This window comes from Equus caballus, chromosome 6, assembly GCF_041296265.1.
Source record: "Equus caballus isolate H_3958 breed thoroughbred chromosome 6, TB-T2T, whole genome shotgun sequence".
Classification (NCBI taxonomy): domain Eukaryota; kingdom Metazoa; phylum Chordata; class Mammalia; order Perissodactyla; family Equidae; genus Equus; species Equus caballus.
The window spans coordinates 65,964,085-65,990,014 of NC_091689.1; the positions used below are offsets into that span (position 1 = coordinate 65,964,085).

Sequence of the window (25,930 nt, forward strand, 5' to 3'; positions counted from 1 at the left end):
ACCCTGTGTGACTCTCGTCTCCTTGTTTTCCAGCACATGTTAAAGGAAGATGACATGTTTAAAGATTTTGCTGCCCGTTCCCCCAGTGCCAGCATTACCGACGAAGACTCAAACGTTTGACCGTCACACCTGGATGAGCATGAGGAGCCCTTTGTCTTTTTCCAATTTATTTCTCAAACACTCACAGTATACACAACAAGTGACAGACTGTATATTGTTTATTGTACAGCTTCTGCTCATTTAGAAGTGGAAATGGAAAGCAGAGGTTATGCGCCTATTCTGAAGTTGCCATGAAAAATGAGACACTGGTGAAAGAGAGTATTAATTGTTTTTCCTCTATTTAATGTAAAAATCTGTGATATATTATATTTAAAGTGTTGCATTTAATGTATTTTACCATGGTGTTTCCATTCACATTCACAGCATGGAAGATTTGGGAAGTGGTAACCAGTATGTGAATGATTTTGTCACATCAGTGTGACATTATATGCTTTCAAAATCAATACGTGGAATTTCTTTAAGCATTCAGTGTGCCCACTAAATGCCAGCCACACCTCCACTTGCCTCATATTGTCCTATTTTTATATATTTTTCTAAATATATGTATATATTTAGTACATAGAAAATAGAACTTTTATTTTGTGGCCTAAGGAAGATGGTAAAAAGATCACATTAAGAAAAAAGTACAGTGATCAAAATTTTCACATACCAGCTGGTTCTTGGAAAGGTCAGGATCATCTTTCTTTCTCCACAACTGAATTTTAATGATGTTGATCGTTCAGACTATATTAGTATAAGTGAAATACCCCTCCTTTGATGACACATCACAAAATCGTTGAATAGTTTTCTAAGAATTTCAACCTTAATCTTGGATCTTTTTGCCTCATAAGGAAGAAACTGAGGGACATTTAAATACTATTAACTTGAATGCATTCAGAATCTCCCCCAAAATGTATAGAAATAATTTCTGAGAGACCAAATCAAAACAAAAACCTGCACAGTATTAAATTTCTTATTTTCCTCTTTGCTAAATATATCCTTACATCAAAATACTAGCAGTCTGCCTAATGTTATTAATTGTATATTTCTCAGATTATCAATTAATGAGATTTTTGTTTAAAGCTGAATATTTGTTTTAACATTTTGTGTCAATCAGTTCCATAACTCTGAGTCTGCAAAATTAGTTTTATAATGGTTATATTGTGATGATAAAATGTAGTTCATGTTTTCTGGTAGCACAGGGCTCAAATATTCTTTATAAAGAGTATAGAAAGCTGCAGCAAAAACTGTTACTGTGTTGATTATTTTTTTAGGGATATTAAAAAAAATATTCTATTTTTTATTTAGTACTACATCATTTCTCATGATAGCCAACTGTGGTAAAGACAGGTTTTGACAAATTCACGTCCGGTGGGCAGTTTAATATATGCCAGTGGACTTGCTTATAAACTATATTTGAATGTCAATGGTATGATCTTTCAAGGTATCAGCAAGCTACCAAGCTTTTCATCAAGGAACCTATAACACTAAATTACTATTTATTCATAACTAAAATGATTTGATGCTAATAGTAATCTTTTGCTCCCTACCATTCGTTATTTGGTGACTGTATTGGACTCTTAATGTATTTGCATTTTATTTTAATGTGAATATATGCCACCATTTGAAAAACAGTTTGTTATTCGAACCTGGTTAAAAACAACAGGAGACTGTTATAGATGCCAAATATTCTTTATTCAGGACAATGTAACATAACTGATGATATGTGATAAGGTTAAAAATTTTTTTGATGATATATATTTTATTTACAAACTATTATACACTGCTGGTATTACCATATGAAAAGAAATAAAGTCAATTGATAATTGCCTCATATTTTTATTGTCTGTTACTTTATTTTCCTTTGTTCAGGATAACCAGCAGCCTTTCTTTCTGATATAGAGAATAATAACACAAACTTCCAATTCACAAATTCCCATAAATTTGTCTGGGTGGGGTTTATAGCATGAATCAACAGATCAAAATTTGAGGCTTTTGTCTGAGAAGCCATTGTATGAAAGGAAACAGACAGCTGAGCTGAGGGATGAGGAATTGTGGCAGAGGGGACATTGAAAAAGCAAAGGGGATGACTCATCTACAAATCTGAAGAAGTTACTTGTAGAAAGAGGTGTATGCATCTTTAAAGAACTAAATACTATTTTTAATTTAACTAAAATTTGACCAGAGGAAACATCTTGGAGGAGATTACCAAATATTAAAGGTAGAGTGAAGATAACTAGAGAGGAACAGATGTTTTTCGTGGAAGTTAATGTCTCTAAGTTAACAAACCAGCAGGAATCTGTAGGAATACAGCACGCCCAGTTGGCAAACAGCAGGACCTCACATGTTTGTTTAGCTGTATGTACATATGCTTAGGTGTATTAAGGAAGCTGTAGAGACAGAACACTGGGACCACATTAACAGATGTGACTGCACTGCTAAACTTTTACTCTGAAAAAAGAAGTCCTTCTGAACGAGGTTCACATGTTTGATATTTGGAAGCAGTATTGATCGGGTGCAGAGAAAATGGGGCAAAACCCATCACAACAGGTGCCTCTGAAGGACAGTGACGGGGCTCTCAGCATCTGTGAGGTGGTCAGTGAAGCTATGGTCCACGCAGCTCAGAAACTGAAGGAGTATCTTGGATTTGAAGCCCCTCTGAGCAATCTACGCCCAGCTTCAAACACGCTGAATGAGATCTTCTTAATCCACTTCATCACTTTCTGCCAGGAAAAGGGAGTTGACGGCTGGCTCACCACCACCAAGATGACCAAGCACCAAGCCTTACTGTTTGGGGCAGACTGGATTTGGACCTTTTGGGGGGCTGATAAGCAAATAAGGCTTCAGCTGGCGGTACAGACTCTGCAGATGTCTTCTCTTCCTCCTGTGGAATCTAAGCCTTGTGACCTCTCCGATCCAGAATCCAGGGCAGAGCAGTCTGCCAGGAAGAGAAGTAGGTTCGATAAGCTGGAAGAATTCTGCAACTTGATAGGAAAGGATTGTCTGGGCCTCTTTATCATCTTTGGTGTGCCAGGAAAGCCTAAAGACATCAGAGGCGTTGTCTTGGACAGTGTCAAACGTGAGACAGTGAGGAGCCATCTGCCAGGAGGGAAGGCTGTGGCACGATTTGTCCTGGAAACTGAAGATTGTGTCCCCATCAGAGAGCTGCTTGGAAACTGTCTGAGTAAGAAAGATGAGCTGCGAGAGGTGGGCAAGGTTTATATTAGCATCCTCTGAACTGGATATGTGTGATGAGACTGCCCTGTAAGATGAAAACAAAAAAAATCCTTTATTCTAATAAGCAAGTTCATCCACTTGCATCATCCCAGCATGGGATTCCCCTCTCCTGCCTCCCCCCATTGAATAACAGTGACCACCTGGCTCAAAACATATGAATGTCATTGATTATGCAGAGGAAGAAAAACCTTGCCTATGGCTGGGAAGACTTACCATTTAGCTTAATCTTTCACTTATTTATTCAACAATAAAAGTAGAAGGAGAGGATAATAAAGTCACCCTTAAAGCTTGATTTGCCAAAAAAAGAAAAAAATGTATCTTTGTTTGAAATAAGTGTAACACTTGAAAGTGTAAAATGTGTTTTTACTGCTGTGGGTGGGAGGTGGGTAGGATGAGGTGATGGGTAAGACTACAGAATGGGTTTAACTACATTTACAATACCAGTTTCAATGCAGAACTCCTAAGCAAAACCTCACACCTCTCTCTTCCTCCTACCCTGCCAGTACTTCTACTTCATCCCAAGCTGCTTCCTCTGCGCAGAGGACCCTGGTGGGACTCACTTTGGAATCTCCTTGAGTGTTAACTTCACGTACAATTTAAACACAGTAACCCATATAACGATCCCTTGTGATAATGATTAACATTTTTTTATCCTCTGTAATAAGGAAAGTGTGTTCACATATAAAAACCATTTTTGCTTAAAAGCTTGGGGGGGATTATAAGAGTACTGTAGGGGAGGAAAAATAATTTTCCCTCTACCCTTCTAGAGGATAGAAGCAAAAAAATGCTTAAAAGTGTAAATGGAGGATAGTTTCATTCACACCAATTGCTGAATGCCTGTTACCTGTTAGGCCCTGTGCTGTGCCCTGCCAATCCAGCAGTAAAGAGAACAAAGTCCCTACTCTCAGAGAGTTTCCCTCTTAATGGTGGAAGACAGACAATAAGCAACAATAAACAAAGATATATACATATATTTAAAATGCATATTTAAGAAAAATATATCAGGGCCACTGTAAAGAAAAATAAAGCCCGAGTAAGAGAACAGACAGGGAAGAAGGTGCAATTTTGTAGTGGGTGCTTAAGGAAAGCGTCAATGAGGCGGCGGCAATGGACCAGAGATCTGAATGAAGAGACAGCATCAGTGTAGATATCTGGAAGAGAGTGTTCTGGGCATGGGGAACTGCAAATGCAAGGGGCCTGAAATGGAAGTGGATGTGGTGTGTTGGAGGCACAGCTAGGAGGCTAGTGTGGATGGAGCAGGGAGCCAGGGGGTGAGTGACAGGAGATGAGGTAGAAGTAGCCAGCAAACACATCAGGCAGATCATACTTTTCAGGACTCTAGATTTCATTCTGAGTGATGTGGGGAGAGAAATGCCTCGATCTGATTGACACTTTAAAAACCTCACTTGATTGCTGGGTGCAGACTAGATTGTAGGGCGAAAAGAGTGGAAGCAGAGCCCAGGGGGACAGCTAAGAAGGTATTAAAGTAATCCTGATGAGAGAAAAGGGTGGCCTGGACCAAAGTGGTAGAGGAGGAGAGGTGAAGAGCTCAGCAATAGTTGAAGGTGAAGCATACCGCTTTTGCTGATGATTGCATGGAGGATATGAAATATGTCACAATTAGAATCCTGTATTTCCAAACTTTGATAATAAGAATAAATGTAAGGGAAGAAATAAATTTGTCTTTGACATTCCTTCATTCCAGGAAACCAAAAGATTAAGAAAAGCAGTAAAGGGAAATAGGGATGAATAGGCCCAGGAGACATCTCTTGAAGTTAAAAAATAATTATTCTTACTTGGAATGTGCCTCAAATGTTTTAATACCCAGTCAATTATGTTCCCTTGGCGTGTAGTGACCCCTGTCTGCAGGAATGCTATAAAGAAGAAGTTATCAGGAAAATAGCATCATATGGTAAAAAGAATATTCAGCTTGGAATCAGATGTGGGTTTGAGTCTCAGTTCTTTTAAGAGCAGACTCTAGTGGCTTAACTGTTTTTTCGTGTGTAAAATGGGATGGCTTCAACTAATTCAAAGGAGACAATGCTGTGACAATATTTGCTATACTAAAATGGAAGCTTACGAAAATTTTGAAGAATCTAGTACAAATTGTAACTATTCACGTTATAAACAGCTGGAAGCTATAAATCAAAGATTCATCTTTTTTTTAAATTAAAATAAAAATGTGGAGCTAATTTTAAAAATACTGTATTCTCATTTATTAGTTTTTTAAAAGTCTGCATTCTGGCTTAAAAATTCAAGTACAGAAGTGAAGAAAGTTAAGTCTTTGGGAGTCTCACCTTCACCTCCATACCCACTCTCTCCAGCTTGCTGTTTACCCTTCCAGAACATGTATTGCATATTAAAAATATTTTACCTAAATGCAATCATGTGATCTGTAAATGCCTTATAACCTGTATTTTTAAAAACTTAACTATACATTGTGGACAATTTTCCATGCTAATAGATTTATATCCACTTCATCCTTTTTAAGGCTGAACTTAGTGGCTCTTAGTCCTGCCTGCATGTTAGATTCACTTGGGGAGCTTAAAAAAAAAATCAAAAATAAAGGTGCCAGCTCCGTGGCCGAGTGGTTAAGTTCGCACACTCCACTTCAGCAGCCCATGGTTTTGCTGGTTCCGATCCTGGGCGCAGACATGACACCGCTCGTCAGGTCATGTGCCACATAGCACAACCAGAGGCACTCACAACTAGTATATACAACTATGTACTGGGGGGCTTTAGGGAGAAGAAGAAGAAGAAAAAACAGAAGACTGGCAACAGATGTTAGCTCAGGTGCCAATTGAAAATAAATAAATAAATAAAAACACTGATGCCCCAAACACATCTAGACCAATTCATCAGCATCTCAGAGGGAGGGGCCTAGACAACTTTTTTTAATCTCCTGAGGTAATTCTAATGTTCAACGAGGATTAAGATCCATGTGTCCAAGAAGTACTTTATACTGTATATACGCAGCATAATATATGTAACCAATACTGTTTTGATGGATATTTAGGTGGCAAGGTGCATCCACATACCTGGATATTTGCATATAGTCTATTTACCATGATTGTGAATTGACAAGCTTTATTGACTCACTTTTTTTTTTTAAGATTTTATTTTTTTCCTTCTTTTCCCAAAACCCCCTGGTACATAGTTGTGTGTTTTTTAGCTGTGGGTCCTTCTAGTTGTGGCATGTGGGATGCCGCCTCAGCATGGCTTGATGAGCAGTGTCATGTCCGCGCCCCGGATTTGAACTGGCGAATCCCTGGGCCACCGAAGTGGAGCATGTGAACTTAACCACTCGGCCACAGGGCCAGCCCCCTGTTCACTCACTTTTAATAACAAAGTTAGTTTTGCTTAAAAGTAGCTCTCTGACAGAAAGTTGTTGGATTACTTTATGTTTTAAACATAGTAAAAAGTCATTATAATAAAACCTTAATATTTGAAATTGTTCTACACAGGACTGGCTACATAATTTGCGGAGCCCAGTGCAAAATGAAAAATGTGGGGCTTTTTGTTCAAAAGTATTAAAAATTTCAAGGACGGCAGAGCATAAGTCAAGCTTAGGGCTCTTCTAAGTGCAGGTCGCATGCCCATGAAACCAGCCTGGCTTCTACAACATGTTGGATTATTTGATCATGGAAATTGAAGAAAAGATTTTCATCATAAGTGAGTGATGACACTTTTAAGATCTTTTCCAACTGAAAAATTACATAATTCTTAGTAACTCCCACATACATGATAGTACATGCTTTACTCTTTACACTGCATGAAACAGATATCATTTTTGCCTGTTGATAGCATTACAAATGAGTTTTAACTTTCAATATAGAAAAAACTTTATTGTACTTGATGCCAGGGAAAATGATAAGAAGTATTTCTCTGGCTTCTATAACTTCAGTCATATCTGTCCACTTCAGTCTTAGGGAGAGAGTAAAACAAAGGAGAGGAAGCATGGGCAGGTAGAATGAGGACCAAAGTCTCTTAACAGCTTGCTCAGAAATTGAGAATTCTCTGAATATGAACTAATCCTATAAAGATTCATGCTCCTTTTGTCCCTAAATTTCTATGGTATAGGCCTTGAACTTTATCATACTAAAATATGCAACCCCGAGAGAGAAAAAGTGGCTGCTGTGTTGACCCTGAGCTTAAATTCAATGGTCACCATTTATATTATGCCTTCTGAAACATAACTCAGTTAATCACAACAGCCCAGAGGAAGATATTATTGCTTTCATTTTCCTTGAAATTGAAGCTCAGAGATGTTAGGTGGACTTGCCCAAGATCATAAAGAAGCAGAGCCTCGATTCAAACCCCATGACCATCTAACTAAAAGGCCATGCTTTAAATCTTAAAAAAAGAGGAGAGGGGAGAACATCATGTGAAGACGGAGGTAGAGATTGGAATGATGAGTCTACAAGACAAGGAATGCAACAGATTGCCAACAAGCATCAGAAGCTAGGAGACGGGCATAAACATATTCTCCCTCAGAACCTCCATAGGGAATTAATACTGCCAACACCTGGATTTTGGACTTCTAGCTTCTGTAACTGTGAGAAAATAAATTTGTTATTTCAAGTCACAAAGGTCATGGTACTTTATTACAGCAGCCCCAGAAAACTAATAAATCTAATACATCAGGAGACTGCCTGACTCTTGCGCCACCTGAGGTCCCACTCAGACCACAACTGCCCTTTGTAAGCCACATTTCCCCCATCCTTAATGATCATTATTTGCAACTGTCTTTGGACTGACTGCTTCGATTTTTCTTTTTTTAATCTTCTTGTTTTCTTTTCATTACTCTTTTTCTATTTTGGGAGTATCGTCCTGCACTTTTGACTCCGGCGCTGAATTCGCAGGCCCACGTGTTTCCTGTTTCTCCATTCTAGGGGCGGGGCAAGACGGGGCGAGCCTGCGCAGTAGCGGCCTCAGATCCGCCCCTTGACGCTGGATGCGCTCGCTGGTCCCCTCCGGCTTGCCGTCTTCGCAGCCATGGCGGCCGCCGTGTTCCCCGCGTGGCTGGCCCTGCAGCCGGGGGCCAGGACCCTGCGTGCCTTCTCCACCGCCGTGTCTCCGGCCACTCGCGCTCCCACACCAAGCCCGCGTGAGTGTCTGCTGCGTCTCCTCAGGGCTTTGGGGGAGGTGAGAGGGCGGAATACCGGGCCCATGATGGCCGCCGCAGTGGCGGAGCCAGCGCCTCCGGGGGAGGCCAGGACGTCCTCTGCCAGCCCTTGGTGGCCAGCCTGATGGGAAAGCCGCGAGTAGGGTTCCGCCCTCTACGCGGAGGTCACCCAGTTATTAGCCGCGGATTTCTGCTGCTGGCTCCTCCGGCGTGGCGAGCTTGCTCCCGCCCTTTTCCATGACCCGCGCTTTCCGGTGCTACCTCCCAGGGCTGCGGGCGCGGGGTCTCTCCGTGGTGACGGTAATATTTGTGGGCAGTGTTGAACCACGGATTTTCCCTAAATTTAAGAAAAGAATGCAGCTGTGCTAGAACAAACTGCAGCTCTGAATTGCAGTCCTAGCTATGCCACCTAACGGGGTGACCTTCATTTAGTAGGCATTATTGAGATGACCTTCATTCAAGAGGGATTATAGGGATGCTTGATAACCGTTCTTGCCCTGCGGAGTCTAGCGGGAATTCTAGATGTTAACGGAAAAGTACTATGCGGTGTGAGGTGCTGTAATAGAAGCGTGAGTAGATTAATGGGAACATTGAGGAGGCGCCCTCAAGAGTCAGGAAAAGCTCAGTCAAGGGGGCATGGCCAGTCATTCACTAGGTCCTATGAGCGCTACCTCCTTTAGTCTCTCTCGTCTTCATACTACTAACAGCCCAGTCCAGGCCACCGTCTCTCATTTCTACAGTAGTTTCTTTATTGGGCCTCATTTCCGCTCTTTCCTGCGTTGAATTCTCACAATGCCCAGAGTGAAGTGTTCAAAAAGCAAATCTTATCTTGTCACTCCCTTGTTCACAATCTACAAAGGATTTCTCATTGCTTTAAGATAAGTGATACATTTCTTAATGCATCCTAGTGGCTCTTCATAATCTTAACACTTGTCTCTTTTTAAATTTTCATTCATTCATTCATTCATTCTACAAATACTTAACTCCTGTGTGCCAGGCAGTGTTCCAGATACTGGAGTCCAACAAGGTCCCTCACCTTATGAAGTTTATATTCTTTGGGGAAAGTCAGACTATAAAGGGGTAAACAGCTGAATACAATGTCAGATAGTGATTAGTGCTCTGAGGAAAAATAATGCAGGGTGTTGAGAATAATGAACTGGGGACTAGTGGCTATAGGGTAGGATAAGATAGGGTAGGCAGGAAAGACCTCCCTGGGAAAGTGACATTGAGCAGAGCCCAGAGCCATGCTGAGATCCTGGGGGAAGAGCTTTGTCGGCCTTGGGAACTGCACACACAAAGGCGCACAAGTTAGAACAAGTTTGGGGTGTGATCAAGGAACAGAAAGGCCAGTGTGGCTGGAGGGAAGTGAGCAGAGAGGACAGTGGTAGTGTAAGACATCACAGAGATAAGTAGGGGCCGGCCCCCATGGCCGAGTGGTTAAGTTTGCCTGCTCGCCTGCAGCGGCCCAGGGTTTCGCCGGTTCGGATCCTAGGCGCGGACATGGCACCGCTCATCAGGCCATGTTGAGGCGACATCCCACATGCTACAACTAGAAGGACCTGCAACTAAGATATACAACTATGTACAAGGGGGATATGGGGAGATAAAGCAGAAAAAAAAAAAAAGAAAAAAGAAAGATAAGTAATGGCCTGATCTTGGAAAGGCTTGTAGGTATTTGGCTTGGATTTTATTATAAGTTTGGGATCACATTGGAAGGCTTTGAGGAGGAGAACAGTATGATGTGATTTACACTTTTAAAAGATCCCTGGCTACTGTGTGGAGAACTAACTTTAGGGGAGAATACTGGAAGCCAGGAGACCCGTTGGGAAGCTGTTGCGGTAGTTCAAATGAGATGACGGTGACATGAATTGATGTCGTAGTGGAGGTGGTGGTGGGGTTGGATTTGTCCTGAGAAATTAGATGAGTGGCGTTACTGTTTCCAGGGATTGAGCAGACTGAAGAAGGAGATCAAAAGCTCTGCCAGTGATGCGTTGTCGTTGAGATGCCTATTAAATATCTGCAACTTCTTTTCTCAGTGCTCTCTCTGTTCTACTCTTCAATTGCAGTCATATTGAACTTGCTTGCTTACTTTGATTTTCCATCTTCTCTTTCTCTCTAGAATACTTTTTTTCGCTTGCCTGTTCCCATGGCTACCTCCTCCTCATCCTTAAGGTTTTAGCTTGAAGTCCACTTCTTTGGGGAGATTTTCCCCAACTAATTGACTGGGTTTGGTCCCCTGCTATATATCTTCATTAATACTTATCACTGTTTATTGGAATTACTTGTTAAATGGTTGTCTTATTTGACAGACTTTACCATCTGTGAGAGCAAGGCCTGTGTTTTTCTTGTTCTTTGCTGCCTTCCTAGTTTCTGGGACATGGTATCGCAATTTTTGAATGAATAAATGAATTAATATTGAGGGATGAATAAGAATTCTTCAGATGAATTAGTGAGGTGTGGAGGTGGAAGGGAACAGAAGCCGGGCAGATAGAAGGGAGACACTTTCCAGGCAGAGAGAACAGAAATTCAGAGAAAGACAGAAGGGCCTGGTACTGGAAGTTCAGTGTAGTTGTGGGCCCTTGTGAAGGGAGACGAAGCCAGAGATAGTGGCTCAGACTGTGAGAAGTCTTGTATGCTATGCTACTGTCACAACTCTTTGGTCCTTAGTTTTCTTGGCTATAAATGAGCTCTACATAAGAATAATAATAGTGCTTACAGTTATTGTGAAGAATAAGATTATGAGATAATAATGAAAAGCATTTAGCACAGTGTCTGGCATGTGAAAGTGCTCAATAAATGTAGCTATTATTATTTTAGTATAGCAAAACATTTAGAGAGGCATAAAGTAATATTTTAGAAAATGTATGCTGTGTGTATGTACTCTACCTTCTTCTGCAGCCATGTGATTTGTTAGCAATGGCTGTGATTTTTGTTATGGACGTTATTCTAGCATTGGCAGTTCTCATACACAATGGAGAAGAAAAAACTGAAGGGTCTCTTTTTTTTTTTTTTTTTTTTTTAAAGATTTTATTTTATTTCCTTTTTTCTCCCCAAAGCCCCCAGTACATAGTTGTATATTCTTTGTTGTGGGTCCTTCTAGTTGTGGTATGTGGGACGCTGCCTCAGCGTGGTTTTGATGAGCAGTGCCATGTCCGCGCCCAGGATTCGAACCAACGAAACACTGGGTCGCCTGCAGCGGAGCGCGCGAACTTAACCACTCGGCCACGGGGCCAGCCCCCTGAAGGGTCTCTTTGTGGTAGAAAGAACAGAATAGTTCCAAATATGAGCAACTATGTATCTTTAAAGATGCCAAATACTCATTTCTCACTGGAATTTTAACTTGAGAAAGTGAGTTTATTTGACCATTAACCTTAAAATTTATTGAAAATATTTCTTCAGCTTTATTGAGATATTATTGACATATAACATATGTAAGTTTAAGGTGTAGAGTATGATGATACACGTATAGATTGCAAAATAATTACCACAATAGTTAGTTAACACCTCCATACCCTCATATAGTTATCTTTTGTATGTGTCTGTGTGGTATAACATTTAGAATTTACTCTCAGCAACTTTCAAGTATGTGTTACAGTATTGTATTGTTGTTAGCCATAATCACAATGCTGTACGTTAGACACGCAGAACTTTTTCATCTTATTGCTGAGAGTTTTTACCTTTTGACCAACATCTCTCTATTTTCCCCACCTGCAGTCCCTGGAAACCACCATTCTATTCTCTGTTTCTGTGGTTTCAGCTTTTTTGGATTCTGCATGTGAGAACATACAGTGTTTGTCTTTCTCTGTCTGACTTATTTCACTCAGCAAATTGCCCTCAGGGTCCATCCATGTTGTCGCAAATGATAGGATTTCCTTCTTTATGGCTGAAGAATAATTCCGTTGTGTGCATTTATACACATACACACAAATGTGCGCAAGCACACACACACACAACATTTTCTTTATCCATCCATTTGTTGATGGATACTAAGCTTGTTTCCATGTCTTGGCTTTTGTGACTAATGCTGCAATGAACAAAGCAGTTCAGATATCTCTTCAATATTCATTTCCTTTGGCTAGATACCCAGAAGTGGGATTGCTGGATCATATGGTAGCTCTATTTTTGATGTTTTTGTGGAACCTCTATATTCTTTTTCATAGTGGCTGCACCAATTTACATTCCCACCAACAGTGCTCAAATTTGCATTTCCCTTGTGATTAGTGATGTTCAACACTTTTTCATGTATTTATTGGCCATTTGTATGTCTTCTTTGGGAAAATGTCTATTCAGTTCATTTGCCCATTTTTTAATTGGGTTTGTTTTTTTGCTATTGAGTTCTGTGAGTTCCTTATATATTTTAGATATTAGCCCCTTATCAGATAGATGGTTTGCAAGTAGAAAATATGTTTTTTAGGTGATGAATTCACTATATCATCAGTCACAGTACACCTTTATATTCAAATAAGTGGAGAATTTTCTTAACTATTTTTGACTTTTCATTTTCGTTAAGATGATTTAGTCCCTGAGCTTACAGAAAATGGATTATTGTTTCATTTTCATGTGACTGAATAACCTTAAATTATGTTAGAATTATGAATCATGATCAATGTGGAACAACTCTACATTATCAAATTCTCTGTAACTTTTGTGTTGTTTTTTAGGTACAACAGAAAGAACATCCAAATATGAAAGGCCGCTGAGAAGAAAGGTAAACAATTAGTGTACTCAGTATACGCTATCTTAATGGTTTCTGAAGTTCTAAAGGGAGGCACATGTTCATGATGAGGCAGACGGGTGCTGCCAGAGAAGACTTCACAAGGGGACGTGTACTTGGTTACTACCACAGTCCTGATTCTAGTCTTCGACTGGTTTTTGTAAGTACTCTGAGAATGGATCATCTTTGAAAGGTGAGCTCATTCACATACTCCCAGGGTAAAGGTATATAAACCAGAATATAGAATTATTTTTGATGATACCTTTAACAGTTATGCAGCCTGGGATATATGCATTAATCTAACTAGTTTGGTCTCACTTGTGGACATCTCAATGGAGGAATCCAAATTTTAAGGTCACTTAGCATGGAGTCAGAACAAAGGCACTTTAGTTGGAAGTTAAATGGCACCCATTATAATTGTCTACAGTAGTCATTTTCACAGGAATATTACCTGTCTCCAGGACATACACTACATTGGTTTTTATATTACTTGGATGGGCGTTGCTGAATTTTGCCTTTTCAAATCCTACTTTTGATTTTAAAGGGGATGCTTGCCATCCCCTTCTATCAAATACAGTTTAAAAAATATATATGTTAATATGATTGAGTAAGCTATTGTGGTTATTCTCTGTGCCTCGGAAACATATTATTTCTCATTATGTATTTATTCAGTTAGTTTAACCCTAATTTACTTATTTCCATGTTCTTATTCTTTATTTTCCTTGTTTCTTGTTTCCTTTGTTTCTAAGTTCTCAGTGTCATCTCAAGTACTGACTTCCATCAAAGAATCTTAAAGATTATTTCAAAATATATTGTTACTTACCCCTTCAAAAACAAAATGTAAAAAGTTTGCTAAAAGTGTAAGTGAATAAATGAGATGGAGAAATATTTTGCAAAAGAAATGTGCTGTTGAAGGGGGTTCCTGCGAGCGGGTTTGAGGGAACTGCTGAGATCTTTAGGTCGGTTTGGTGTTTTTTCATTGGAACAGCAGCTGCTCTTTGGGAGGTCCGATTTTGTGTAGGTTGCAATTCTGCTTATGTTTCTTTTACTTACAGCTTTTTTGCTTTAAAATTAAAGAACATGTTCATATTTAAAATATTAAACTATTATATGTTCCTTAGGCACTACCTCCTAGGACAGAGAAAATGGCTGTTGACCAGGACTGGCCTAGTGTTTACCCTGTTGCAGCACCATTTAAGCCCTCTGTGGTACCTCTTCCTGTTCGAATGGGTTATCCAGTAAAAAGCGGGGTGCCCATGGCAAAGGAGGGAAATCTAGAACTTTTAAAGGTAAGATGAGTTGCTGGTTCATTGGCTAAAACATATGTAAATAAATATTTACATATTTATGTATGTAGGAGTAGGTCCCTTTTCTGCTCCTCCTCCAGCCCCCAACTTATACTTCAAGGTTCAGTATTATAGCAGCCTATTGTACTTTAAGTTTTTTTTCAGGTAATAATGGGTGTTATATTTGGTTATTCATGGTAAAGAAGACTCATAGGATCCTAGGGCATTTAAGAATGTAATTAATTGGTCCTTTGGCTTCTCTTTTGGCTTTTTGTTTTCTTTGTATCTTTTTGTATTGTTTCTTTCAAGAGGAAGGGAGAAAAGTGAAATAACCTAATTTGAGAATTGAGGGGGGGTGAAGTTTCTACTTTTAAAAGGTAGATTTTAAAACTTCCCAGAAAGGTAGAATATTACTGAATATTATTATAGTCCTTAAACTTCTTTACTTCTTGAAGTAAAATAGGTCATATTAAATGCTTCAGTTGATAGCATCTATAATGATTTATGAACAATAGGTTCTTAAAGAGAATATAAATAGAGTTAGCCTGGGAGTGCACATCTTAGATAGTTTCCTTTTACATTCAGTGGAATTATCATCAACAAACTGTTTTCCACTAAATGAGAGTCTTTGTGAAAAACAGAAAAATTGGCTAAAAGTTGATGGTAAAAATGAGATGGTAGCATGGAGAAGGAGTTGTCTGCTGCTGGAGATGGGCTAATGAAATTGGGAAATGGGAATCTTTCAAGAGACAACGAAACAAATATCGAGGAAACTAATCTTTTTTTTTTTTTTAATAAGTTTTTTTTTTTTTTAATTTTTTCCTTTTTCTCCCCAAAGCCCCCCGGTACATAGTTGTGTATTCTTCATTGTGGGTTCCTCTAGTTGTGGCATGTGGGACGCTGCCTCAGCGTGGTCTGACGAGCAGTGCCATGTCCACGCCCAGGATTCGAACCGATGAAACACTGGGCCGCCTGCAGCGGAGCGCGCGAACTTAACCACTCGGCCACGGGGCCAGCCCCATCGAGGAAACTAATCTTGAAATTGGGAAATGGGAATGTTTCAAGAGACAAGAAAACAAGTATCGAGGAAACATCTTTTTTTCAATATAAATGCTATTGAAGATTGGCTATTATTGTTTTCCTTTTATGGTTTTGAGACTATATTTTCATGTTTCAAAAATAAAAGTAAAGAAAATGAAGTCACCTACCCCAAAAATCCCAATTTTCATTAGATTAAAATAAACATTTTCTGATCAGCACTCAAGATTTCAGGCATAATGTTTGGATTAACTTTCTGTTTGTTCAAATTTTCTTTCCATACGAGTTTCTGGGTTTTTTTGAGGATGATTAGCCCTGAGCTAACATCTGCCACCAGTCTTCCTCTTTCTGCTGAGGAAGACTCGCCCTGCGCTAACATCCGTGCCCATCTTCCTCTCTTTATATGTGGGACGCCTGCCACAGCATGGCTTGACAAGAGGTGCATAGGTCTGCACCTGGGATCCAGACTGGCGAACCCTGGGCCACTGAAGCGAATGTGTGAACTTAACTGCTGCACCACTGGGCTAGCGCCCATCAAACGAGTTTCTTTGAACTAAAATTTCTCTCTAGATGCTTAACATTATTTAAGAAATATGCTAGGAAATGCTAGTTATTTATTTGAAGGAATCAAATCTCTCACCTTTCCTAAATTTCCATTGGCTCTGTCAATGATTACATAGCCTCTCGAGGTATCGTAAAGATATTCCCAACTTCATTAAATTTTTCAGTTAAGATTTGCTAGTTTCATTTATTCATCCATTCAATTCATAAAATGTCTATTCAGTACAAAGTGGAAGACGTATCACCGTGCTATGTGTTCCAGGGGAATTAGAACGATTAACCGATGATTTGTGGCCTTAAGTGCTTTCAGTTTTATAAGGGAAACATGTACGCCTGTAGATTCATGGAAGAAACAATACTATAAAATTTTTTTCTTCATCATTGTCGTAAGATATTTGGTACCGAATCTGTATTTCAAGGAATTTGTTTCTTGAATTTATATCACCTGTGGCTTGGAATTAATGTTTTAAAAAACTATCAGATTTTATTTACTGTAAGATTTGTTGGGCCTGTGATTTAGTTTTATGAAAAAACTGTCTTTTTCATGTTTTTAAGATATTTAATTTATCCTTTAAAATTCTGTTTTAGATCCCCAATTTTCTGCATTTGACTCCTGTAGCAATTAAAAAGCACTGTGAAGCTCTTAAAGGTAAGTGATTGCTTTGTTATATGAATTTAATATTGACTTTGAACATAGGAATCTCATTTGTCATGATAAAAGGGTCCATTCATCAAGAGAATAAAATATTTGTAAATAGTTATGCACCCACAATAGGAGTACTCAAATATGTAATGCAACTGTTATTAACAGAACTGAAGGAAGAATCAGACAGCAATACAATAACAGTAGGGGACTAAAGTACCCCGCTTTCAGCAATGGGTAGGTCATACAGACAGAACGTCAATAAAGAGACATTGGACTTAAACTACACATTAGACTAGTTGGACTTAACAGTTGTTTACAGAACATTCTATCCGACAGCAGAATGTGCATTCTTCTCAAGCACACAGGAAACATTCTCCCAGGATAGATCATATGATTAGGCCACAAAACAAGTCTTAATAAATATAAGAGGATTGAAATCATATCCAGCATCTTTTGTAATCACAATGGTATAAAATTAGAAATCTATTGCAAAAAGAAAACTGGAAAATTCAGAGAGATGTGGGGATTAAACAACATGCCCCTAAACAAATATTGGTTCAAAGGAGAAATCAAAAATAATCTTGAGACACGTGAAAATGGGAACACAGTGTACCAAACCTTAAGGGATGACCCAAAATCAGTTCTAAGAAGGAACTTTATGGTGATAAATGCCTACATTAAGAAAAAAGAAAGAGTGATAAATGCCTACATTAAGAAAAAAGAAAGATCTCAAATAAACAACCTAACTTTACACCCCTAGGAACTAGAAAAATAAGAACAAACTAAGCCCAAAGTTAGTAGAAAGAAGGAAATAAAAAAGATTGGAGTAGAAATAGAAACTAAAAGGACAATAGAAAAGATCAGTGAAACTAAGAGCTGTTTTTTTTCCTAAAGATAAACAACATAGACAAACCTTTAGCTAGACTCACCAAGAAAAACAGAGCAGACTCAATTAAAGTTATATAAATGAAAGAGGAGACATTACAACTGATACCATAGAAATACAAAGGATTATAAGAGACTACTGTGAAAAATTATATATCAACCAATTGGACAACATAGAAGAAATGGATAAATTCTTAGAAACATACAGTGTACCAAGACTGAATCAGGAAGAAATAGAAAATCTGAACATCCCAGTTACTAGTAAGGAGGTTGAATCAGTGATCAAAAACCTCCCACTAAAGAAAAGTCCAGGACCAGATGGCTTTAAGACTGGCAAATTCTACTAAACATTTAAAGAGTTAATACCAGTCTTTCTCAAACTCATTCAAAAAAATAGGAGGAAAGATCCAAACTCATTTTATAAGGCCAGCATTACCCTGATACCAAAACCAGACAAGGGCACTATAAGAGAAGAAAATTGTAGGCCAATATTCATGATGAATGTAGATGCAAAAATCCTCAACAAAATATTATTTGAGGAAGATTAACCCTGAGCTAACATCTGCTGTCAGTCATCCTCTTTTTCTGAGGAAGATTGGCCTGGAGGTAACGTATGTGCCCATCTTCCTCTGCTTTTTATGTGGGATGCCTGCCACAGCATGCCGTGATGAGTGGTGCACAGGTCCTCACCTGGGATCTGAACCAGCGAACCCCAGGCTGCTGAAGCAGAGCACACAAACTTAACCTCTTTCCCACCAGGACAGCTCCCCATTCTCTCCACGTTTATTCAACATAGTATTAGAAGTCCTAGCCAGAGCAGTTAGGCAAGAAAAAGAAAGAAAAGGCATCCAAATTGGAAAGGAAGAAGTAAAATTGTCTCTTTTTGGTGATGACATGATATTTTTTTGAGGAGGAGGATTAGCCCTGAGCTAACTACTGCCAAATCCTCCTCGTTTTGCTGAGGAAGACTGGCCCTGAGCTAACATCCATGCCCATCTTCCTCTACTTTACACGTGGGATGCCTACCACAGCATGGTGTGCCAAGTGGTGCCATGTCTGCACCCGGGATCCGAACCGGCAAACCCCGGTCCGCTGAGAAGTGGAACATGCACGTTTAACCACTGCACCACCGGGCTGGCCCTGACATGATCTTATATATAGAAAACCATAAGGACTCCACCAAAGACACTGTTAGAATTTATAAACAAGTTCAGTAAAGTTGCAAGATGCAAAGTCAATACAGTTATGTGCTGCATAATGACGTTTCAGTCAATAGCAGATGTGGTCCCATAAGATTAGTACCATGTAACCTTGGTGTGTAGTAAGCTATACCATCTAGGTTTGTGTAAGTATATTCTATGACGTTCACATACAATGAAATTGCCTAACAACAAATTTCTCAGAACGTATCCCCGTCATTAAGCTACTCATGACTGTACACAAAAATCAGTTGCATTTCTATACACTAACAATGAACTATCAGAAAGAGAAATTAAGAAAACAATCCCATTTACAATAGTATCAAAAAGAATAAAATACTTAGGAATAAATTTAAAAAAGGAGGTAAAAGATCTGTACACTGAACACTATTAAGGCATTGACGAAAGAAACTGAAGACAACACAAATAAATGGAAAGGTTTTCATGCTCATGGGGATGGGAAGAATTAATATTGTTAAAATGTCCATACTACCCAAAGCGATCTACAGATTCAGTGCAATCTATCAAAATTCCAATGACATTTTTCACCGAAGTGGAACTAACTCCTAAAATGTATATGGAGCCACAAAAGACCCCAAATAGCCAAAGCAGTCTTAAGAAGGAAGAACAAAACTGGAAGCATCATACTTCCTGATTTCAAACTATGTTACAAAGGTATGGTAATCAAAACAGTATAGTATTGGCGTAAAAACAGACACATAGATCAGTGGAACAGAACAGAGAGCCCGGAAATAAGCCCATGTATATGTGGTCAATTAATGTACAGCAGAGGAGCCAAGAATGCGGAAAAGATAGACCCTTCAGTAAGTGGTGGTGTAAAACTGACAGCCACATACAAAAGAAGAAAAATGGACTGTATTCTTATACACAAAAGTCAACTCAACATCAATTAAAGACTTGAACATAAGACCTGAGACCATAAAACTTCTAGAAGAAAACATAGGGCACAAGTTTCTTAACATTGGTCTTGGCAATGATTTTTTAGATTTGTTGCCAAAAGCAAAAATAAACAAGGAGGACTACATCAAACTAAAAACCTCTGTACAGTAAAGCAAACCATTAATATAATGAAAAGGCAGTAGATGGAATGGCAGAAAATATTAGCAAATCATCTATCTGATAGGGTCTGGTATCCAAAATATATAAAGAACTCATACAACTCAATAGCAAAAGCCAAACAATCTGACTAAAAAAATGAGTGGAGGAACTGAACAGACATTTTTCCAAAGAAGACATACAGGTGGCCAACAGGTACATGAAAAGGTGCTCAGTATCGCTCATCCTCGGGAAATGCAAATCAAAACCATAGTGAGATATCCCCTCACACCTGTTAGAATCGCTGTCATCAAGAAGACAAGAGATAAGTGCTGGCAAGGAAAAAAGGGAACCCTTGTGCACTCTTGGTAGGAATGTGAACTGGTGCAGCCCTTATGGAAAACAGTGAGGAAGCATTAGAAATAAGATTGCTATATGATCCAGCAATCCCACTCCTGGGTATATATCCAGAGGAAATGAAGACAGGATATGGAAGAGATATCTGAACTCCTGTGTTCATTGAAGCATTATTCACAACAGCCAAGGTGTGGAAACAACCTGTGTGTCCATCAGTAGATGGATGGATAAAGAAGATGTGTTTTATATATATGTGTGTGTGTGTGTGTGTGTGTGTGTATATATGTATGTGTGTATATATATATGTACACGTACAATGGAATATTCAGTTGTGAGAAGGAAGGACATCCTGCTGTCTGTGACAGTATGGATGGACCTTGAGGGCATTATGCTAAGTGAAATATGTCAGACAGAAACACAAGTAGTGTGATGTCACTTACATTTAAAATCTAAAAAAGCTGAAATCATAGAAACAGAAAGTACAGTGGTGGTTACCAGGTGCTGAGAGGTGGGGGGAAAAGAAAGATGTTGTTCAAAGAGTACAGACGTGCAGTTATAAGATGAACAAGTTCTGGGGATCTAATGTATAGCATAGTGATTATAGTTAATAATACTATATTATATAACTGAAATACTATATTATATAACTGAAAGTTGTTAAGAGAGTAGATCTCAAAGGTTCTCCCCACAAAAAAGAAATGGTAATTGCATGGTGTGATACAGGTATTAGCTAATGCTGTGGGGTAATAATTTTGCAACATATACGTGGATCAAATCAAGTTGTATACCTTAAACTTACACAATGTTTTGTCAATTATACCTCAATAAGGATGGGGGGGAAAGAATCCCGTTTCTAATATACTGTATAGCATTACATTCTGAGTCATTTGCTGGTTTCTCCTTTTTAAGTTGTTTTCAGTGAATTGTTAGATGTCAAATCTGCAGTTCTTTTTTTTTTTTGCAGACCACTCTACAAGGTGTTATGAATATTAAATAGAATCAGAAATCATAATCCTTGCTCAGGTAGGTTAGGGACTTATTGTTGAATTATAGAAAGCATATACATAAAAAGATTAAAGAAAATATTGGAGAGTGTTGACAACAGATGCAAATTTATGTGATCCAAACTGAAGATAGTATAGAAGAATACTGAATAGCTGAATAGTAGTGGGGTCAGTAATGGGATGCTTTGCAGAGAAGAGTTATCCTGAAGAAATTGTGTAAAATGTTAAAGGAGTTAGAAATGAAATGTACCTGCAGTAACATCAAATAGTAGAAGAGCTGGTGGTGAAAAGCAATAGTCTCATGCTTCTCCTTTTCCACCCCGGCCCCTCATTCTACAAGTGTTCTCCTTTAATCATTATTTAGGTCTGGTAATTTTTATGTATATCTTTTCTCTCTTTGTATATATAATATATATTCTCTCTCTATATAAAGAAGGTATATAGTGTATATACTTTGGTATATATATTCATATGAATTATCTATATATTTTTAGTTTTATATGTATAAAATGGAAGTACTCACCTGAATATAATTATGCCTCCAGTTCTAGATTTATCGCATTTCAGCAATATCTATTGATTCCTAGATATAAACATAGATTTCACTCTTTTGTACTATTATCTATCTTTCCATATGCCTGGAGGTAAAGGCAAAGGACATTTTTTTTTTGTTCGTGGTTCTATGTGTGTTTTCATTTTATATATATATATAAAATATATATATATAAAATAAAATATATATATTCCAAATATATATAAATATAAAATATATATATTCCAATTGAGTTTCTGTTCTGATTTGCATTGGAGAATATATAGGATAAGCAAATTTGAATTGTTTAAGATTCACAGCTATTAGTGATTGATTGTGTAGTTTATTGCAAGAGTTAACACCTTTGGATAAAGTCTTAAATTCATGTTGATTTGAAGAGGATGTCTAAATGCCCAGTATACTTGTTAAGGCTTTTCAGGAAAGAAAATGAAGCCTAGAAACTCTTCACAGGTGGCCTGATTGTGCTGGAAGCAGAAGTAGGATAGTGAAAATGATTGTGATGAAATTTGAGCTTTTGGGAGGGCCTTCCATTCAAAATTACAAGGACAAAGAGTTAAAGAGGTCTTCAAAAGTAGATACCTTACTCTTGAAATGAGGGAAGGAAAAAAAATCTCTTCTATCTCCTTTCATTTATGTGGTCTTCTGATTTGGGACATTAGGATGCATTTCTGTTCCTTTGGATTACATGTTCCTGTATTCATTAGTGCGTAATAGTAGACTGACGCTGATCACTGTTCCAAATTTGTGCCCCATTTGGCACAGATCATATATCACTTTTTGATCCTTTGTAAAGCCAGTTAACAAATGCATTACACTATGATAAATTCCATTTTTCTCCTTTTTAACCATTATTTTTAAATGTGCATTTATAATCTAGAAAGTGGTCATTGTGATGAGATAGTTCTAAAATACTTCATAATTTTTAGGTGAGAAAGGCTTTCATACAGCACATTCAGAAGAGCAGCATTATATCTTACATTATTTAAGTGAGTGTTTTAATCTTTATTTTGCCTGTACACTTCTGCCAGCTTCTGGGTTTAGATTGTGACTTCCAAATAACTCAAAAGCTTTTCAGATATTTCTTCTCAGTTCTCTTTCAAAGTAGGTCAATTCAGATTTTATATCTAACTTGCAAATGGAAAATCTGAAGCACAGGAAAGTTAGATAATTTACCAAAACTTTAATAATCAGTGGCAGAAGTTAAGTAAAAACCAAGGTCTTCAGAAGTCTAGTCTATTGCTTTACCTATTAGATGAATAAAAGGCTAATAGGGATCTATTATGTACTCTCCAGTTGGCTGTCCTTTTTAAAACATATAATCAGGTAATTTAATTTAAAAGCTGTAATTATCATCTTGTGATTGAAATGACTTATTCAAAGTTAAAAAGATTCAGTAGAAACCCAGGAACTCATAAAATTCCCCAGACTAGTCTCTTATAAACTGCTTGGCAGTGTTGCATCTTACAGTGCAGAGTATTGGAATTAGTCCATAATAGCAATGAAATTTAATCTCAGTAATCTTGCTCTGTTAATTTTATTTAAATGTCAAAATGTTCATAATTGCAAAGATATTTCTTTCCCCTCGAAGTGTCAGTATTGATCTCTTAAACAGGGTGTTTGGGGAATGGTGTGAGCTATACTTAATTTGCTAACATATATTTAGTCCCAGATCTTGGAGAATCTGTGTAACCCACAGTGACGTGTTGCTGACTCTGATATTAAAGCCTAAATGGGAGCTAAATATAGAACCTACTGTAAGAAAATTGTTAGCTTGGGGAAAATGTTGTTGGCAAAGAACCTTTCACTGTCCCTTAGATCACCTAGAAGAGCTCCCATGTCTGCCTGTGATTGTGACCAGCCTCTCCTGCAGTTCTGCCTTTTTGGAGAAGGCACAGATCCGTGAGGTCTAATGTGTTTGACCTAAGAAACCAATTACATTTAGCTATTCTTAGAATGAGGCTGCTTAAGAATTGAGATTTCCATTGAGGGAAACCTGACAGTGCCGTAAGTTTTCATCCCAAGCTGAGAGCCACACTGACTTGATAGGAATAGAGCAAAGTGAAATTAGCTGCCTACCTGTGGAGTCCCTCAATACTGATAGCTGGGGGAGGCTGGAAGCTATCTCATTTCCTCTTAAGTTTTTTTTTCCCCAATTTAGACCTGAGTTTACACCTCTGTGTTATGGAGATAGACGTGAGAAGTCTTCGTGGAGCTTGGAATTTCCTGTGTGGCCCAAGTCTCATACCCAGTCCCACCTCCCCCCTAGGCTAGCTGTCTTGCTTGAATATGAGGACAAGTCTCTTCCTCTTTCCATTTAGCCCCCAGTGGCTCAGAAGTCACAGAAGAAACATGAATTACTGTAAGGATCCATTTAAGGATGACCTAGGCTTTTGTACCTGTTTCAGTTTGAGGCCATATTCTGAAAGAATGTTGACCACATCCCAGTTTTCTCTTAGAGCATTTTCAGAGCTTCTTTCAATTCTCATCATCTGATCTTTAGTAACCTACAGTTGGGAGTGAATTAATGTTACCTGTTGCCTTTTCAAAAACAGTCATGCTGTGGGCGCTATGAACTGGTTGCTTCTGGTTGGTGAGGAGGAATTAAACTGTCCCATAACAGATATGTACAAAGCTATAGTAAGCTTCCATCGAGTCATATTTCCCTTTTAACTGGACATACCCCCCGCCACCAGACCTGAACTATCCAAATCATTCCTTTAGTTAAGTTCCCTAATTAGAATTCACCTAAGAAGAAAAGAGATGAGGGGTGATGATTTGTAAATAAAGTGCAGAAGAGGATCTGTTCTTTCGTTTCATGTCACTTGAGAATGATCTCTCAATAATTTGATTGTCTGGTAGCATACATTACAATGCGAATTCACTTGCAAAACTATAATTGGGATCACTTTTTTTAATTCTCAGAGTTCTGCACTGAGTGGCCAGCTGCACTGGACAATGATGAGAAATGCGAGAAGCATTTTCCAGTTGAAATTGAAACAGCTGATTATGTTTCAGCGGGACCATCTGTTCGAAACCCCAAAGCACGAGTAGTAACCTTAAGGGTAAGAGAGAGATATTTTTTAGAGAAGAATGATTATAATGTTTAAAAGTAGCGTTTTGTATCAGTTATAAAACTGATACATACTTACTGTAGAAAATTTGGAGAACATAAAAGTGTTTTAAAGTATAAAATAAAATTGCTTGTAAGTCTACCACTCATAAATAAGTAATATGTCTACAGGAGCTCATTTTAGTATATATGCAGTTTGCCTTTGTGTATATTAGTGGGATGATACTATATTTGATTAGTTATCTGCTTTTTCATTTAACAATATGAATTAAAATTTTCTCAGTGTTATTAAACATTCTTTAATATTATTTTTAGTGGCTGCGTAGAGTAGCATGTAAATGAGAGTCTATTATGTGCAAAGACTGTTTGAGGCTGGAGTCTGATGTTGATCAATTCAGACATAGTCCTTTTTCTGAGACTGAAGTGGGAGATACAAACAAATAATTCCATAGTATAGATCTACCATGATTTATTTAAATTATCTATATTCTGGGACATTTAGGCTTTCTAACAGTTTTCTTTATTAGAAAAATATAATGAATATCCTTAGAGATTAATATTTGTGTATATTCCTAATTATGTTCCTAGGATAAATTCCTGAATGGAGAACTGTCAGGTCAAAGGATGCAGATGTTTTGAAGTTTTTTTGATATATATAGTACAAATTTTTTTATTATATATTATATAGTTCCTGTAGGAAATGTAAAAAATACAATACCAGCAGATTGTGTGAAAACCTTTTTTTCTATACCCTCACCAACCTAAATATTATTACCTATCAATTTGATAGGTAAAAGATATCTTATATTTAAAATTTGTATGTTTTTGACTTCTGATGAGAGTGAGAATTTATTCTTTTGCAAGTGTTTTTTATTTGTATTCTTAGTTGATGTTGTATTGATTTCCTGTATACTTATTCTTTTCTTTTTAATAACAGCTTATTGAAATATAATTCACATACTATAGAATTCACCCTTTTTAAAGTGTACAACTTAGTGGTTTTTTAGTATATTGACAGAGTTGTGCAACCATCACCACTACCTAACTCCAGAAATTTTCATCACCATAAAGAGAAACCCAATACTCATTATCAGTCACTCCCCATTCTCCTCCTTCTTTACCACTTCCAAGCCCCGTCAACTACTAATCTACTTTCTGTT

At 38.0% G+C, this 25,930-nt stretch overlaps 3 protein-coding genes across 38 annotated transcripts in view; all 3 read left to right on the forward strand.

The window, feature by feature from the left end:
* Window positions 1-1,875, forward strand: part of PPFIBP1 (PPFIA binding protein 1) — a 169,110-nt gene extending 167,235 nt beyond the window's left edge. For all 36 annotated transcript variants that reach the window (XM_005611000.4, XM_070271121.1, XM_001502834.6 and 33 more), the window contains one exon: window positions 34-1,875. In XM_005611000.4, the coding sequence (XP_005611057.2) occupies window positions 34-120 (87 nt within the window). In that variant the 3' untranslated portion in view covers window positions 121-1,875. The remainder of the gene's footprint in view (window positions 1-33) is intronic.
* A 567-nt stretch (window positions 1,876-2,442) lies between these two features.
* Window positions 2,443-3,417, forward strand: REP15 (RAB15 effector protein). Its single transcript, XM_070271136.1, has one exon. The coding sequence runs from the start codon at window positions 2,566-2,568 to the stop codon at window positions 3,274-3,276; it is 711 nt and encodes a 236-aa protein (XP_070127237.1). The 5' UTR covers window positions 2,443-2,565; the 3' UTR covers window positions 3,277-3,417.
* A 4,729-nt stretch (window positions 3,418-8,146) lies between these two features.
* Window positions 8,147-25,930, forward strand: part of MRPS35 (mitochondrial ribosomal protein S35) — a 47,670-nt gene continuing 29,886 nt past the window's right edge. The window contains exons 1-5 of the mRNA XM_023643298.2: window positions 8,147-8,383; window positions 13,063-13,109; window positions 14,237-14,404; window positions 16,589-16,649; window positions 24,623-24,762. Of these exons, the coding sequence (XP_023499066.1) occupies window positions 8,272-8,383; window positions 13,063-13,109; window positions 14,237-14,404; window positions 16,589-16,649; window positions 24,623-24,762 (528 nt within the window). The 5' untranslated portion in view covers window positions 8,147-8,271. The remainder of the gene's footprint in view (window positions 8,384-13,062; window positions 13,110-14,236; window positions 14,405-16,588; window positions 16,650-24,622; window positions 24,763-25,930) is intronic.

Excerpts from the sequence above, each read along its gene's own strand:
- REP15 (XM_070271136.1), top strand. The coding sequence starts at position 2,566 with ATGGGGCAAAACCCATCACAACAGGTGCCTCTGAAGGACAGTGACGGG.